At 43.8% G+C, this 17,932-nt stretch overlaps 1 protein-coding gene across 1 annotated transcript; it reads left to right on the forward strand.

Annotated features, from left to right (window-relative positions):
* Positions 1-7,139: 7,139 nt before the first annotated feature.
* On the forward strand, positions 7,140-13,953 carry LOC101783517 (shaggy-related protein kinase GSK4). The gene is made up of 12 exons (XM_004965511.3): positions 7,140-7,223; positions 8,057-8,146; positions 8,241-8,300; positions 8,420-8,692; positions 8,782-8,856; positions 8,954-9,010; positions 9,836-9,976; positions 10,095-10,145; positions 10,250-10,345; positions 10,756-10,839; positions 12,276-12,377; positions 13,476-13,953. Exons 1-12 carry the CDS (start codon positions 7,140-7,142, stop codon positions 13,569-13,571), a joined length of 1,209 nt encoding a protein of 402 aa, XP_004965568.1. The 3' UTR covers positions 13,572-13,953.
* The last annotated feature ends 3,979 nt before the right edge of the window (positions 13,954-17,932 follow it).

A 17,932-nucleotide genomic window follows, 5' to 3' on the forward strand; every position in this document is an offset into this window, starting at 1 on the left:
AGTTGGATATCCTTCTCCTTCTTCGTGGCTTTCCGCTTTTTGGACTCCGCTGCTTTGCTGGAGGATGCTTTCTTCAGTGCCATTGTCACAAGGGTCTTCTTCCGCATAAGCACGGGGGCTAGGCAGTGGGGAAGGATGGCACTCGAGCTCAAGAATGGCAAGCAGTGGCGCAAGGGCTACAGTGCAGAAGATGAACAAGCAGAATGTCTCGGTTGAAATGGAAGGGATGAGTTCCTCTGTTATTTATAACCGTAGCACAAGTTAACCGAAAGGTGAAAATTACAAGGAATATTCTATTTTTAAAAGCCCTCAGTTATCGCTGGAACAGTTTCCAATTTTTTTGGAAGACATAAGGTTACTGTTGGCAAATGGTCACGTTGACCAATGGCTGACCCTTATACCCAAACTAGTCGTGTAACGGCTCGGGGGCTGTGTGCCACGTGCCCGTCGGCTAAAAAGTTTTTTCTTTAGGTTTTAAGGTGAAAGAGATGTGAAATTACAAGATTGACCCTCAGCCTAATTCTTCGATTCAACCTAAGGCTCGGGGGCTACTCCATATGGAGTGCGATTTTCATCGCACTTCCATATAAGGTTCAAGATTGAAGATTCAAAACCAAGTTAAATGACGCTTGAGCACCTTCTAGCCGCATGGCAGTACTCGAGCACATTCGAAGACCCAATCCGATGGAGTACTCAAAGGAGCACCACAAAACTAGTTGAAAACGTCTAAGAAGTACTTGGGACTGCTACATTTGACTAAAAATTACTTGGGGGCTTGTCGGCCATACATCTATGGGCCTACTGGGAGGTTTAGACAGTCCTAGATATGAGGTTGTACACCGAGACGTGTCAAATATGGAGACTACGGTGCAGGATGGTGTGGTCTACGTGGAGGATAAGAACTAGTCGAGAATTAGGAAACTACTTGTAGCAATTAGAGTAGGGCTCTCTAGTCGAATTCGACTAGTATTCTTGTAAATAACCGACCTGTAACCCTACCCCCGGCAGTATAAGGCGAGGCAGGGGTCCCCTCCAAACAAGTTCAATCAATACAATCCAACCAACACACAGGGCGTAGGGTATTACGCAACATAAGCAGCCCGAACATGTCTAAATCGTGTGTTCGAGTTCAGCTTCAAGTTCTTGATCTTGGCAAGCCCCATGCATAAAACACTACCTTGAGTACCCTCTTGGTAGGTTGTCGGGTCTAAACACCAACCCAGGGGGTGGTATTACAGCAATTTGTAATATGATGAACTGACAGTGATATTTAAAAGTGTGATTATCTGTTTGTTTTACCAATCAGCTCAATAATCACTTTGTTTATGATTAATTGTCAACCGGCACATATAATAGTGAGGCAAGTTCTTCCACCACTTGCTGTTAAAATGGAATTGGATGATTAGAGGATTTCAAAACTTTACCGAACTTACATGGAACAACATGCATGATCTAGATGCTCTATTTTTTAAAAGAATATATATAATACTCTTGATGCTCTAAGGTTAGTGACTTGTTCTATCTTTGATTTAATTTCCATTATATTTTACTTGTTTAATTTGCTCTTGGTTTTGAGACTTAGTAGGTTTAGTTTAACTCAGGATGGAGAAAGCTGATTTTTCATATGAATTTGGACAAAACTCGCTGAAAAACTAGACAAGAACAGGCGAGGCGAGCAGAGGTAAATCGGCTTCTTTCCCAATCAGCGCTCAAACTATCTGAAAGACTATCTGTTTGTTTTACCAATTAGCTCGATCAATATATCACTCTGTTTTATGATGGACAACAACCGTCACATATAATAGTGAGGCGAGTTCTTCTACCACTGGCTGTTAAGTGAAATTGGGTGATTAGAGGATTTCAAAACTTTAGGCATGGAACAACATGTATGCTCTAGATCCTCTCTTTGTTTTTAAGAAATATATAACGCTCTAAGGTTAGCAACTTGTTCTATCTTTGATTTAATTTCTATTAGATTTTACTTCTTTAATTTGCTCTTGGTTTTGAAACTTAGTAGGTTTATTAACTCAGGACTGAGGGTATCAAAAAAAACTCAGGACAGAGGAACTGAAGCTGATTTTTCATACAAATCTAAATAGTTAAAGACTACCCTCTGTTTTGCTCGTCCCTCCGCAACTCACGGGACGCATGGTAGCACGGGAGAACGCAAGACAAGCCTTGCCGCTGCAGGAGGAGAGGAGGCGTCGGGCGCGGGTCTGCTTGCCGCTGGCAGGTGGGCTGTGGGAGAAGCCTTACACATCATGGATGGAGTGCCCCGTTGTCGATCGATCCATGCTGGACCCCCTCCCGCCATCAGAACAGCGTGCGCGGCACCCTCCTCCCCCCGTCCGCCCGTCGATCCCCTACCTGATCCGCTCCGGACCCCTCCCCCTCCGCGCTCTGGACCCACCTCCCCCCGTTGGAACAGCACGCGCAGGCAGCAACGCACGGTGCTCGTGCGCGCGTGCCCTCCCGCCCTCCTATGCTTGGATTCACTGTAGACCCCCTCCTCCCGTCAGGACAGCCCACGCAAGCGGCAACGCACGGTGCTCGTGCGCGCATGCCCTCCCGCCCTCCTATGCTTGGATTCGCTGTAGACCCCCTCCTCCCGTCAGGACAACCCACGCAGGCGGCAACGCGCAGTGCCCGTACATGCATGCCCTCTCGCCCTCCTCTTTGTCCATGCCGAGGAGCAGCTGGGGGAGGATAGCCAGTCCCATCAGACTAGGTGGTGCATGCTCCCACTGCTCGATGTGCTCCCCTCCCATCATCGAGATAAGTGCCTCCCTCCTCATTCCTTATCCCCTTCCTGCTCGGCTTCCTTCTCCCCTCTAACTAGTTTCAAACCCTAGAAGCACTCGCACTTTCCCACACTGGTTTCAAACCCTAGCAACGAGACGTTGTGCAAATCCGTGAGCTCCGACCATTTCCTACACATCCCTCCCTTTCTCCTGCTTTTAGATCTAATGTGGCCGGTCCTGATCTGTGAATCGCTAGTGTTCTTGTGTAGGTGCAACGTCGTGCATGGCATCGGTGACCTAGGCCTAGCAGGGTCCTGCCCTGCAATTTAGGTTTGGACGCCTTCCTCTGCTTGATCTCGTGCGGTGGATATTGAGTCTAACTCTTTTTCCTGTGCCTGCAGTGAGCTCCATGGGTTGGGTCAGAACAGGATCTCACGGTGAGTTTGTCCTTCTGATGGTCTTTATTATTATGCTGTTCCTTTCAACGATAGGATGGTCCTTTCATCGATAGGAAAACTTGCATTTGCTGGATGTCATGTTGTTCCTGTCATCAATAGGATGTCCTTTTCATCGCATTTGCTGGATGTCATGCTCTTCCTTTCATCAATAGGAAAAAAAGGAAGGGAAAGAAGGTTTTTGTGTGCTTTCACAGTGCTATAGTTAGGAACACGTTTACAATATCTTTATTTCTTGATTCGTATTTGTGTGGTGGTTTCTTCTTTTTCTATTGATGCCTGTGTACCAGTTCCTTCTTTTTTATTCAATCATGTGTAGTGATTCCTTCATCCTTGATTGATACATGTCTGTAGAATCCTTCTTTTTTTATGCTTCGATCCTGCTAATTTATGTATTCTTGTCAGGTTCTTTGTTTGTTGTTGGACCATCTCTTGCTGAAGGAAGGAAGGAAGGTTGTTGTTTGCTTTTTGGGATGTGTGTTTAGGTGCCTCGCAAAGGTCCATTTCCTAATCCTCTCCATTTTTTATTTCATGCGTTGCCATTGTTTTGCTTGGGTGTTCTCTGTTTATAATGCACAGAAATTTTTTATTTCGTGCGTTGCCATTGTTTTGCTTGGGTGTTCTCTATTTATAATGCACAGAAAAAAGCCTCCCATACTGTCTTATACCTACATATTCATCTGCTAGCCTTGCTCTCTAAGACAAGGTTTTATTCTTCTTCTCTTGCCTAACTAGTTGTTCTTTACTTATCTTGCTCTGCTATTTCCTTATCTTACTTTATATGTAGCCGGGATCCCTTTGTAATCCTTTATATTTCTTCAGCTTTTATGAATATGTTCCGTTCTTCGTCTACTCTGATGTTTCTTTGCTATATGTAGCATTGCTCCTTGTTATGCTTTTAGGAAACTTGTTATGCTTATTGTTTCAGTCTTATTCCCAATAAACATGCTACGGAGAAATTACTAAGATGCAAAAATATCAAAAATCTCAATCTCCAATCACAAATGCACTTTATAAAAAGCTATAAACAAAATAATATGTGCAAACTCACGGAATGACATTATTCATAATAAAGGAAATAACCAGTTAGGTTGTTCACAAGAGTGATAGTTTGTTATTGCAATCGTGATCTATGTAGGTGAGAATGGAACTATTGATGGTCAAGGCAGTGTGTGGTGGGATATGTGGAAGAAAGGTACACTGCCCTACACAAGGCCTCACTTGCTTGAGCTGATGAGCTCTTCTAGTATCATCGTCTCCAACGGCATCTTCCAGGATTCGCTTATGTTAGTAAGTTTAGTCCAGAATTCCAGAAAGAATTACCAAACTACTCACAAATTAAGCAGAGATGCTACACCTGCATCTTGCTACCATTTCTTTTAGGGATTTCAGAGTGCTTAGTTCATTTTGGTCACAAAGTTGCTTTGAGCCTCCTTGCTTGTTTGTTGCAACTATTTCTACAATCATGTACTTGTGTTCCAAAATCTGGTTTTATTGTTTGTCCCAGCTTAGAAATAAATGTTGGATCATCTTTCATGTGTGTGCAGCAATAATGTTGTAGCAACATATCTCTTTTCCAAACCAAACTAAATGCGTCTCTTTAAGTGGAAAATAGATTGATTAGTGTTTGATGATTCTTGCTTTTCCCAAAATAATAAAACTATCGAAGTACTTCTTCTTAAATTTCCAGGTTATTTCACTTGCTTTGTCCTATTTGATTTTTCAACTTCATATGGTTGTGCTTGAAAATGCATATTAGTAGGGTGACTATCATGGGTATTACTTTGTTTGTGAATGCCTGGGTGCTTTAGACATGTTTTAAGAGCTGAGCTAAAGATTTTTTTAATCTACACGCACCTCAATACCTCATGAACTGTGTACTAACTCTTATTTGAATTTTTTGTGATAGTGGTTTGCCTACCCATCCAATCAAGTATGTGTTGTGTGTGGTGATTGAGCTGCAATCAAAGCACAAAACAGATCTTCAAGGAAGAGTTCATGTTGTGTTTCTGCTTGTTTGTTAAGCTATGATTGTTTCACACAATATTTACGTGAGATCTGAATTTCATGTAGCTGCCAGGAATGACAAATTTATATGTTTTCTATACTCAGCTTTCTAAATTATAGATATTGATGGTCCAAAATGTATATATATTAATCTGATTTGATTGCTTATTGTACTACCTTCTGAATGATTTGTTTTTCTGGATCTTCCGGAAATAACTCAAGATATAAGGTAGATGTCAATATTTTAAAGAGCTCTATCTTTAGAATTTTATGTTAAAATACTATGATTTCGTGGTGAACTTGTACTGCTGCCTTCTATTTATTTTTATTTGATTGCTGAAACGGTTGGCGCGCGATATGTTCCAGTCGTGACAAAACTCGCTGAAAAACTTGACAAGAACATGCGAGCAGGGACAAAACTCGCTGAAAAACTGGACAAGAACATGCGAGCAGAGGCATAGCGGCTTCTTTCCAATCACCGCTAGCCATCCGGTTCGGCCGTCACGTGGTCCAAGCGGAGTGGCAGAGGTCAAAATCAGCCTCCCGCGCTTGCTGCCTGCATTGAACCGTTGACGGGTTTACTTTGCGGCGGGCACCCATGCACGCCACGCAGGCACAAACGCCCATCCTTTTGACCTCCTCTTTGACTTGTGCCTGCCTCGGGTCTCGTACATCCGCTTTGCTCGGTCTCACCTGTTTGAACAAGACGCGCGCCCTGGTTCCGGTTTGGACTAGGGCTGCTTCGGTGATGGGCACCACGAGGTTTCCCGGCAAGCTAGCTAGCCGACTGTTGACAAGCTCGAACGTGGATGCATCTAGGTTTGCTTTTGCTGATATACTGAGCTGGTACGAGTTCTTCTCTGGCTGTTAAAACGAATTTTTCGCTGATCGACCCTGATTGGCAGCGGTTTCCAGAATCTCTGGAACTGCCCAAAGGTCATCGAAAGAGTGTGGATCTCATGTAGGTGCCGTTGAAGATAAGATCGTTGTGCAAGAGGACACTGCAGCAATTTGTGAATTCCATCCTCATGAACCCTGCAATAGGCACATAGCGCAGAGTCGGCAATTTTGAGGCGATGTAGTAGCTAAAGAAAGTGCTTGCACCTAGGGGTGGACTTTGATCCATTTGCCAGGAGTAGAAGCCCGCTGACGTGAGGAAGGCCAAATCCCTCGGTGATCCGCAGCTCCGATCCACAGCCGGCTGATTGACAGGAATATCAATCACTGTCTAAACATCGATTCTTTTGTTGCAACCACACTCTACAGCTGCACAGAAAGGTTCTGTTCGGAATTTAGGCTGTCTGAAAATCCTCATGATATTAAACTTTCTTTTTATTTATGTTAGTTCACTTAAGGTTAGTCCATTTTGATTACAGATTTTGTTAATAACAACACATTGGTTCAATTTACGTTTAACTAGATGATTTGCTGCTAGCCATGAACAATGATTTATTTTTAAAAGTAAGCTGCGCCAAAGTTTATAATTTATATTTCTAACATTTTTGAAATGGTAAAAAAAATATAAAAGAGTCACCGAAGTGCTAATGCATCTTTTCCTAGCCCTGTCACATAGTTTCGTCCGTGGGCTGTGCAGAGAGTCTGCAGAATTCCATCCGTGGGCCACATGCGCCGACCAAAGAAACCTCTAGGCCACATGCGTAGTGGGCTGGCGGCCCAGACCTCCCCAAATCCACTGCATCGCGAAACCGAAAAGAGAGCAGAGCTCCCCTGCTCTCGGCTGCTCTGCTTTGCCCAACGGGCGGAAGGAAGAAGACCGGAAGCGAATAAAAAAGCGGCGTGGTGGTGGGCAGACAGGGACAGTGCCCACACCCCCCATGGCCCCCTCCTCACGGTCACGCTAGCCCCGAAGCAGCAGCCTCCCCCTCCCCCCCCATCACCGAGGAGAGAGAAGCCATTCGCAGAGCCACCGCCCCACATGGCCACCGCGCCCGGTGGTGGGCCCCTCCCCGCCGCCGACGCCATGGAGGTCGACCCGCCGCGCGCCTCCGCCGACGAGAAGGTGAGCGCGCGCGTCCCCTCCGTCTCCACGCTCGCCTCGAGCCTCCGCTGGGGCTGTCTAGGGGGCTAGGGTTGGTCGCTTCGCTTCCTCCTGCCTGGATCTGCCTGCACGCCGCGGATCTGTTAGCTGCGGCGCTCTCGGCCTCGGGAGGCGGTCCTGGTTCCGGTCTGCTTGCGCGATCTGTGCTACCGCTTGTCAGGATTGGGGCAGCTCGCTTGCTGCCTCATTCCAGTGGCTTGCGCCTCGCGCCCCCTTGCTTTTGCGTTGATTTGGAGGCTGATGGGCGTCTCGTTGGTTGGAGACCGTTAGAGCTCTGTTAGCTTTGCTTTCCGGGGAGGGAACCCGCTGTTCCGTGCTCTCCGGGCAACTTTGCGTGCTGGCCATGCAAGCGTTTCCACTCTCGTGGCGCTTTGAACGGTGGCTAAAGCCGCCGGGAATGTGTCCTAGAAGTTGTCTTGCGGCTACTATTTCAGCTACCTATTTTGATGTTTGACTTTAGTTGGGGTTCATGTGAAGTGGCAGTTGGCCTAGCTGTTAGTCTGTTACATTCCGTGGTTTTCGTTGGATTGAGTTTGTAACTTAGTTGTTTGGATATGGATTCCATGAATGTAGCATTGACTTGGCATATATGTCGTAGTATTTTGGTTTGTTCACTTGGGGGCAATGCTAGCCTGATGTGCTGGCGTTTGCTAATGTTGCTGCCACAAATCAGGTGAAGCAACCAAATGCTGATGCCCAAAGTAGCTCCCCAAGTACATCTAAGTCTTTTTTTTCCTCATTAATTTGGTGCTGCCTCTTTTACTTATGTCTTGCCTGTTATTTGTGTATGACAGCACGTCGCCACTGTTATGGGGGGAAATGATGCCGTTACTGGCCATATAATCTCGACCACAATTGGTGGAAAGAATGGTGAACCAAAAAGGGTAGGTTTTGGAGAAAGAAATTCACTTCATCTTGCTCAACTACATGATGAGGGTAATACCATTCTAACTTGCCTTGTGATTTTGTGTTCTTCAGACCATTAGCTATATGGCTGAGCGAGTTGTTGGAACTGGATCATTTGGGGTTGTCTTCCAGGTCAGAGATAGCTTCCAAATCATGTTCCTCACCCCCCCCCCCCCCCCCCCAACTTGGCATAGATTTTTTTCTCCTCACTTTGGCTGTATTTTGTTGATGGGGTGTGTGCATAAATTCAGGCAAAATGCATTGAGACGGGCGAAACTGTTGCCATTAAGAAGGTTCTACAGGACAAAAGATACAAGAATAGGGAGTTGCAGATAATGCGATCGATTGACCATTGCAATGTCATTTCCCTGAAGCATTGTTTCTTCTCTACCACAAGTAGAGATGAACTTTTCCTTAACTTAGTCATGGAGTTTGTTCCAGAGTCACTTTATCGTGTTCTGAAACACTACAAAGATATGAAGCAGAGGATGCCCCTTATATATGTTAAACTGTACATGTATCAGGTGGGTAGTGGTAGAATTGCATTTTATCTTGATATGCATTTACTAAAAGTGGCATTTTAATATTTTACATTTTTTGGTATATTTTGCAGATATTCCGGGGATTAGCTTATATTCATAATGCACCGGGAGTTTGTCACCGGGATATTAAGCCTCAGAATATTTTGGTATGCTGGTTTTTTATCCAAAACATGTGCCTGTTTGTTCATGACGATTCAGTGGAAAATTGCTGACCTTTACTTTTTCTTATTGTTTGATTGATAGGTGGATCCTCTTTCCCACCAAGTCAAGGTTTGTGACTTCGGGAGTGCTAAAATCTTGGTACGCACATGCTCTATTGATAACAGCCAAGAATATTGTTGTCTTTTTATATCATTTTTTTGTATATAATTAAATACAATTGAAATATCATAATTTGTTAAGACACAAAAGTCTTATTTTTGAGCTGTGCTGTGCTGTGAGTATACGAGGTCTAATATGTGCATTTGCTAACTCGTATGGCATCATATGATTAGCGGGACTCTAGCATGGATGGCATGCTAATTCATATGCCTTCTATATATTTTTTTCAACGCCAGCTCCAAACAGTGGAAACACAGTATCGAGTTGATCTGAAAAAAAGCAGTATCGAATACTGGCCTTGATGGACTGAGTTATAAGCATCAAGGATCTGTGGATTGAATTTGGAATTTTGGATTTCTTTTTTTTTTGAAAAGCCTTCATGTTAGCTCCTTGAACCTGACCCTTCAATCCAACTTAATGAATTTTGAACTTTACTCAACGATATAATGATATCATCGGTAACTAAAGATTAAACTTTACAGAACAATGTGCTGAGGTGTATGGATAGGAAGCAGAATTTTGAACTTTACTCAACGATACAATGATATCATTGGTAACTAAATGTTGAACTTTACACAACAATGTGCCGAGGTGTATGAATAGGAAGAGTATTGTGTGGTGTTAGCTGGTTTCTGTACGCACGAGTTCATATGATAACCTTTTTCTATCCTTCCACTGATAACTCTTTTTTAGATGACATTCAAAAGTCAACTTTGATTACCCTCCAAACATTTTGTAACCCAGTACTTTTCTGTGAGTTATTTTTGCTCAGACTTATCTTTGAAAAATACACCAACTTATCAGGTTAAAGGCGAAGCAAATATCTCGTACATATGCTCGCGTTACTATCGCGCTCCTGAGCTCATATTTGGTGCAACTGAATACACGACATCTATTGATATATGGTCTGCTGGATGTGTTCTTGCTGAGCTTCTTCTTGGTCAAGTAAGTGCTTTAGTTACCCACCTTTATTGGCTTACATCTCTTAAAATCTTTTACATCATTGCAATGCGATTTCAGCAGTGAAGTTAAGTGACTTCTTTTTATTTTTGCAATTTATTAGCCTTTGTTTCCTGGTGAAAGCGCTGTGGACCAGCTTGTTGAGATTATCAAGGTAATTAATGGGTTTGCGTGCATTCTATAATTAATTATTTGAGGAAGATATTTGCTATAGACTTTGGTACTTTCCAGAATTGAACAAAGGTTAACTCCATGCAGGTTTTGGGTACTCCAACACGAGAGGAAATCCGGTGTATGAATCCCAATTACACAGAATTCAAGTTTCCTCAGATAAAAGCGTGTCCATGGCACAAGGTGTGTTCACATTTTTAGTCAGTGGAAACTCCTCTAAATAGAATCTATTGATATGGTCACTCTGGTGGATTTCACACAGTCTCAGCGAGTTTCTCCCGTAAAGTTGTTTTTTCCCTACCACTGAAGTAGGCCTACATGCAAACTTCTCATCCAAGTGGCTATTGCTAAATTTCAATAGAGTTCCTTTGACCCCATAGGATCATAATGCTACTCATTAAAGTCAAACGACAGCCCAATTCAATTTTCTACATCGGATGATCTCAATAAGTTGTAATACATGGAAGATGCCAATGCATATGTTATTGTCATGTGTAAAATATGATCTGCAATACAGTTTTCTATTGTCGTACGATCCCCCTTATTCTTTTGATGTTCCTAATGGAATTCTTATCACAATGGTTATGCTGCAGATTTTCCACAAGCGAATGCCTCCAGAAGCAATAGATCTCGTTTCCCGCCTTCTTCAGTATTCACCAAATCTGCGGTGTAGCGCTGTGAGTTTTTCCATCTCCGGTTGTCACTTTAAAAGTCTGTTGAATATGTTGAATTGTTTTAAGTGTTGCCCGTGGTTAAAGTTTTGTAGTAAAACCTGATAGTTGTCAGCGATCATCTTGCTTATAGAAAGCCCCATTTTCCATCACTTGTGTGACTCAGATCCAGTGTTCCAAATACTGGTGCAGACTTTGTAATGCCAATTTATTTTTGAGGACTTAAGTCACTGCATGCTGATTCAAATGAATGCAAAAACTTGTGTTCTTTCAAGGTTGAGGAAACATAAAAATTGATAAAATAGAAAGAGGGGACAAAACACCTTTTAGGAATCCATCAATCCAATGGGAGATCAATTGTTGCTTTTTAGGGATGATGCATGATTTGCCTGGAATACAAGGGTACCTCTCTGCACGTGAATCTTGTTAATAAGCTCAGCATATTCAATAATTATTGTATTTTCCTGTGATCTTTGATGAAGCGAACAATAGTTCCATAATATGCCATGTGGCCAGGGCTACATGCCACTTCATGTTTTGAACATAGGATGTTATTCTGTGGCATATATAGTTGTATTAATATTAGTCCTGATTTTTGGTATGATATAGTGGTCAAAAGTTTTCAAAATAAGAAGCTGCTTGTAATTTTTGTGCTTCAAATCTTCCAATTTTAGAATTGGTTGTTTGAATCGTGCATAATTGGACACAGATTTCATCTTCTGTTTCTCATACACTTGCATGGCAGTGCTTAACAGAAGATAGGATGTAATTTGGTGGCATATATGGTTGTACTAGTATTTGTCCTCTTTTGGTATTGATATTGTGGTCAAAAGTTTTCAATATAAGAAACTTCTTGTTGTCATTTTGTGCTTCACAAATCTTATAAACATGGAATTGATTTTTTGAATCGTGCATAATTGGACACATGTCATCTTCTGTTTCTCATACACATTCATGACAGTACTAAACAGAAGAAACATTCAACTTGAAGCTTTCATTAATTTATATTTTGTTGTACTAGTAGTCTAGTAGAGTGCATGCTTTGCAATGGATTTCAAATAAAGTATATGGTAACCACTAAAAACACTACACCACAACTTTGAACTTAAAAAAAAGAAGTTACGAAGCTTCAATTTCTGCATAGTTTGTTGCCTGTGCTTGGTAATGGAAACTAAATTTTGCTTCAAATCAACATAATAAAGCGACGATAAGAAATCCATCATCCACAAATTGTTATCGGTATGCAGTATCCTAACATAGCACTTGTTGCCTTTGCATATCATGGTAAATGCATAAAGTTTAGGTATACATACGTATATTATGAATATACATGTACAGTAATTAACTCTCTCTCTCTCCACTGAGCTGGTTGAATTACTGTTCCAGCTTAACTCTCTCTCTCTCTCTCTCTCTCCACTGAGCTGGTTGAATTACTGTTCCAGCTTGAGGCGTGCGCTCATTCATTATTTGACGAGTTACGAGAACCACATGCAAGGCTCCCAAATGGACGCCCATTCCCTCCACTGTTCAACTTTAAGCAGGAAGTAAGTGACTTCAAGGCAATTTTATTTGTCATTCTATTCCTGAAGTCCTATCTGAGAACTGATTATATATGAAAAGTTGTCAATTGGCCACATGAAAATGGTGTTTGTAAGATTCATTGTATGTATTTCGGTGGCATTTTACTGACACATGGTAGGTATTGGTGGCTAAAATCACATGCACTGAATATGAGTCCTTGACAAGTCAGTAGATTTTGATATGTTTTATGTTGTGAACCATGCATACCGCCCTGCTTTTTTTTTTTGGCAACTACATGGTTGATTAAATGACTATATGAGCACTGCTTCCTCTCTACTCATTGGTTTATTGCTAATAGCACGTATGAAGGAACACAATGCCACCACACTTCTGCAATCCTTCAGATGGTTGGGCGGCTGGTGGTAGCATCATGGTTTTATCTAGTGTGAGCATTCCTGGGACCTAAATTGTAAAAATTGGATTAATGGTTGGGTGGGTGATACCGAGGCCACAAGGTGGATGGGAGATTTTTTTTTTTTTGTTGCGAAAAATGGGATATGGGTTGTTGGAAAGGAGCTTTAGGGGGTGTTTGGATCTTTAGTCCTGACTAAAATTTATGTCACATCGAATATTCGGAGGCTAATTAGGAGGATCAAACATGAGCTAATTATAAAACTAATTCACAGATGGAGGCTAATTCCCGAGACGAATCTATTAAGCCTAATTAATCTATCATTAGCACATGTTTACTGTAGCACCACATTGTCAAATCATGAACTAATTAGGCTTAATAGATTCGTCTCGCAAATTAGCCTCCATATGTGCAATTGGTTTTGTAATTAGTCTATGTTTAATACTCCTAATTAATATCTAAACATTCGATGTCATTCGATGCGATAGGAATTTTAGAAGCTACTAAAGAAACAAACAGGGCATTAGACCTTTAGTTTTTTATAGGGTGTTTGTCTGTGATAGTTGTTGGAAGGCAGTTAAACTCAGAGGCGTTCATATGATCCTTGCATCCTTGTGTAATCTGCACCAATTATTCTAGCAGAGATACTTTCCTTTAACCTGCAAATGTTACTGAGCTGTAAGATCATTTTTCTTTTGTTCCTTTGCAGCTAGCAAACGCACCACCGGAGCTTATCAGCAAGCTGTTACCAGAGCATGCTCGAAGGCATTCAGGATTTAATTCTTTATTTGGGAGTGGACCTTAGGAAGGATTGAAACGTCGCTGCTGGTACTGCCAAAGGGCAATCTGCATTCCCCGCATTTAAGTTTTAGAACCTGACCATCTTGTCGAAAAGTTGAGCCAGCCTTTTTAAAAAAATTCTAGTATTGAAACCCGAGGTGGCTATTGTGTCCATGTTCTCTGCTAGGAACGGCACATATTGTTCTGCTAGTGGGTAACGGTTGGTGTATTGTTAAGCATGGAGGGTAACTTAATTAGCTTATGTTTTTTTTTTCATGTTTCATGTCTGTAGCGCACCTTTGTACCTGTTACCTTTACCCTGTACTATTCGCAACTGATGTAACCATGTAAATGTGTCTTGCCCCTTTCGTGTTATGATGGTCAAGTCACATCTTGTTCTGCCTCAACCAAGATCTGGCGACAATGTTTGCAGGTACACCAACCATTGGTGAAATGAAAGCTTTGTGTGATGGATCAAGCAATACGTATTTGCAAGCGAATGCCCTTCGCTGTTTGATGCATTGGGTCGTTGCAATATCCTACCTTAGGTGTAGAATTGGATTGAGAGACCAAGAGTAATGCAAATCTTGCGCAGCTTTATGAAGGCTCCTTCCAATTTGTCCTAAATTTGTCAGTCTCTGACTCGGTATTCCAATGTTGCACGTGATGACACTGCCAATGTTCCAGCTTAAATTGTTCGATTGTCTTCTTTTGGAGCCAGATAATTCAAATTTGTTAGGCTTACATGCTCACTAACCACGTTACGCAAACCGAAATTGGTTTTCAACTTTCAAAGCTCGCTGAGATGACAAAAGTCAATGGAGGCGCCTGTAAAATCCCCTCCATTGTTTCCTAATCCATATGGACTAGGTGGAAAATAAACTAATTCCTATCTCAATCTGAAACGACCTGAATTCCTATTCCTGAGAATTCTAAGTCTACGCACCTTCCTGATAGTCCAGAAAGGTTATCACGAACGAATCTCTCTGTTTCAGGTAGTACAAATTCATACCAACACAGAAGTATAGAGTAACAACAGAGTAATAATATCATAAATATCAAGTACAGCACTTCGGCACGTGCCGATACAAGTCCATTAGGGCTAAATCATGAAAGATAAAACATCTACGCAGCGAAAATATGAGCTATGGCAAACACCATCTCCAGAGGTGACTTGAGCGAGGGACCATCCCTAGTCTTCACATCCGTCATTGTTGAAGTCGTAGTCGGGCTTCGACCATAAAAAGCCACCATCTACCCGAGAGGCGGGTAGACCATGTCAACTCCTAATAGCAACAAGCGGGGGAATAAAACTATATGCATGGATAAACCTATATATGGTTGTAGAGGTTTATGCAGTAGCCGCAGCAATCAAGGATGCATCAAAGCAATATCATCTCCGAGGTCAACACCTCATATGAAGGAAGTCGTCACAAACTACCACATACTTCACCCAAGAATCCAGTATCCAAACACACTAGGCGATGTGAGAGCTCCCTCCCCTCACATATCAATGGCAAACGCCAACCTATCTGGAAAAAAAGGAGGTAGAAGAATAGTATAAGTCTAGTCAGAAGTAGCGGTAGTCAACAGTACTATCCATAACCAGTGGACACGCTGTAGAAGTTATACATCTGTACCTGCACGGATGGAGCCTAAACAGAGATCAGCCGTCCAAACCCTGCCTAATGGCTGACTCTCCTATTTCCTTGAGTCTGGAACTATTCTCAACTGCAGTGCACGCCGTCACCAGTTGAAGACCTCGAAGCTGTGAAACCTACCCACGCGGAGGTGCAGTCTGGTTGAAGCAGGTCAACGCCTCGAACTCCTTACACTGATCCTCCAATCCGCCTACAAACTTAGCGCTATCCACCACTAGTCTTGAACCAAACCCCACCCGTAACAAGACAAACAGTACGTACGTAATAGATACTGTGACTGGTGGTAAACTAACTTGGTCCTTAGGGGCCGAGAGCACCTACAACGTACAAGTACACCACCTGCTCCTTAGTGTCAAACAAGGTACCGCCACAAGCACAGGGGGTGGAGAGAGTGCAAAATACTCTCTCCTAGTAAGGCACTCCTCAGTACCAACTGCGGCTCGCTCCCGCCAAAAATACGTCAAGGGATCACACTCATCCTAAACACACACGAGAGTGTATAAGGAATCCCATCACCAAATTCATAGCACATGCCCATCCATAACTCAAAAGCATGCATATGGATATAGATAAAGTGGACTAGCTAGGGGTAGAGGTCTGTAGGTAACAAGGAAAATAGGATAAACAATTATCAAGGCAGGACCAGAAATAGAATCATAAGGTATACAAACAATCATTATCCAAGCATCATAAATAAAACACTAGCAACTAAGTATGTATAGGATCTATATGATTGGGAGTGACATGACACCTTATTCATTGTCGTCGAAGTCCTTGGTGGTGAACTCAAGGTTGAAGGTCTTCTTAGTCGTCGCAGCTCGAGACTTCAAATAGGTCTACAACATACGCGATATGCGACACGGAAATAAATAACACGCATTACATCTAAAGCAAAAACACCAATAACTCCAATTAGAAGAACCAAATAACATCAAACTAGCTACAAACAGCACCAGTTCATTTATAGAAAATTAATGAAACATATTTCATAATTTTCTGAGCTAATATGAATTAGTTACGACTCAACAAGGAAATAAAGAAGATTAATTTATTTTAATACTTTAGAAAACCATTGGAACATGTGTTAGGCTTCAGGTTAGTCACGTGGCAGCCTCTGGTGGTGCCACATGTTAAGGTGATGTCAGTATGACCTGTCAAAGGTTGGTCAAAGAGGTAAGCCCCACTGGCTAGAAGTGGGCCCACAAGCTGACGGGGCATGCATACATGCCCCGCAGCACACCCTTGGGTTAGCCGAGATCCGGTGTGGTCGTGGCTTAGCACGGTGTGGCTGATCATGCGGCTTGTGAGGCTGTGCAGGGCTGTGCGCTAGGTGTTCGAGGAAAAGCCCACAAGGCGGCAACGGCGCGAACATGCGTGTGTAGCAGCGGCAGCACAACAACGGTGGTGGCGTGATGATGCGGCAGTGGCTAAAGGCTTAGGGGGTGTTTGGATACTGGATGCTAAACTTTAGCAGTGTCACATCGGATGTTCGGATGCTAATTAGAAGGACTAAACATGAGCTAGTTACAAAACTAATTGCAGAACCCCTGTGCTAATTCGCGAGACGAATCTATTAAGCCTAATTAATCCATCATTAGCAAATGATTACTGTAGCACCACATTTTCAAATCATGGACTAATTAGGTTTAATAGATTCGTCTCGCGAATTAGACTCGTAATTAGTTTTGTAATTAGTCTTATTTAATACTTCTAATTAGTATCAAACATCCGATGTGACAAGTGCTAAACTGGGTATCCACACCCCCTTAGCCTTTTGACCTTGCGAGGGTTGCAGGGTGCTCGCGGGCTCATGGCAAGGTCATGGCCGCGGCGTTGGAGGTGGCAGCATGCGGCAAGGCGATGGACGGCGACGAGGTTGTGGCACACGACGAGCGCATGCACCGGTGTAGCAGAGCAGCATGCGGCGGAGCACCTGCAAGAAACCCCCAGCACGAAGGCAGGGTTACAGAGCAGTGCGGCGGGGCGATGTGCGGCAAAGCGGTAGCGGCGGTGCCACGGATATGGGGGCTCCTACAAGAAAAGCGGCTCGAAGGCCGGGCATCTTGGATGGGGACGGTGCAGCCATAGAGGGTTCGGCCGGCAGCAAGAAGGGAGAGGGAAAAGGCACGACTTGTGCACGCAGCTCACCTCTCACACAAAACATCGAGCAGGTTGTAGGCCAGGTAGAAGGCAGGGGCACGACGGGCTGTGAACGGGGTCGTGGCCGTGGTTCGCTGTAATGGCGTGGCTCGGCTACGGCGGCGATGTCCTCCGACGCGCGGTCGTCATCGACGTTGGGCGGCAAGCTCGGCTCGGTGTCGCATCAATGTCGTCCCCTTCCTTCGGCTCGGCCCCTCATCCTCGCAGTCGTCGACGTTGGCGTCGCAGCGCTGGTCCGCTCCTCCTGGCTCCGGCGCCTGGCGCGGTGCGGCGCGGCCATCGTCGAGCTCCTCCAGCTTGCGCTCGTCGTCGAGGTCGTCGTCCGCGGCAACATCCTCAGCTCGGCGTCGGTGCGGCAGCAGTCCGGCCGGCGTGGCTGCAGCTCGAGGTGGACGGCGGCGCGGCCAACGAGCAGCGCGCGCGGCCGGGTCTTCTCCTCGGCGGTGCTCCTCCTTTCTCCTCCTCACGGCCGTCGGCGGCATCTCCTCCCGGTAGGCGGCGCTGCGAGCGCCCTCTCCTTCTCCCTCCCTCCGAACTCCTGGCCTCCTCTCGTCTTTCTTGTGTG

Source organism: Setaria italica, chromosome IV (assembly GCF_000263155.2).
Source record: "Setaria italica strain Yugu1 chromosome IV, Setaria_italica_v2.0, whole genome shotgun sequence".
Classification (NCBI taxonomy): Eukaryota; Viridiplantae; Streptophyta; class Magnoliopsida; order Poales; family Poaceae; genus Setaria; species Setaria italica.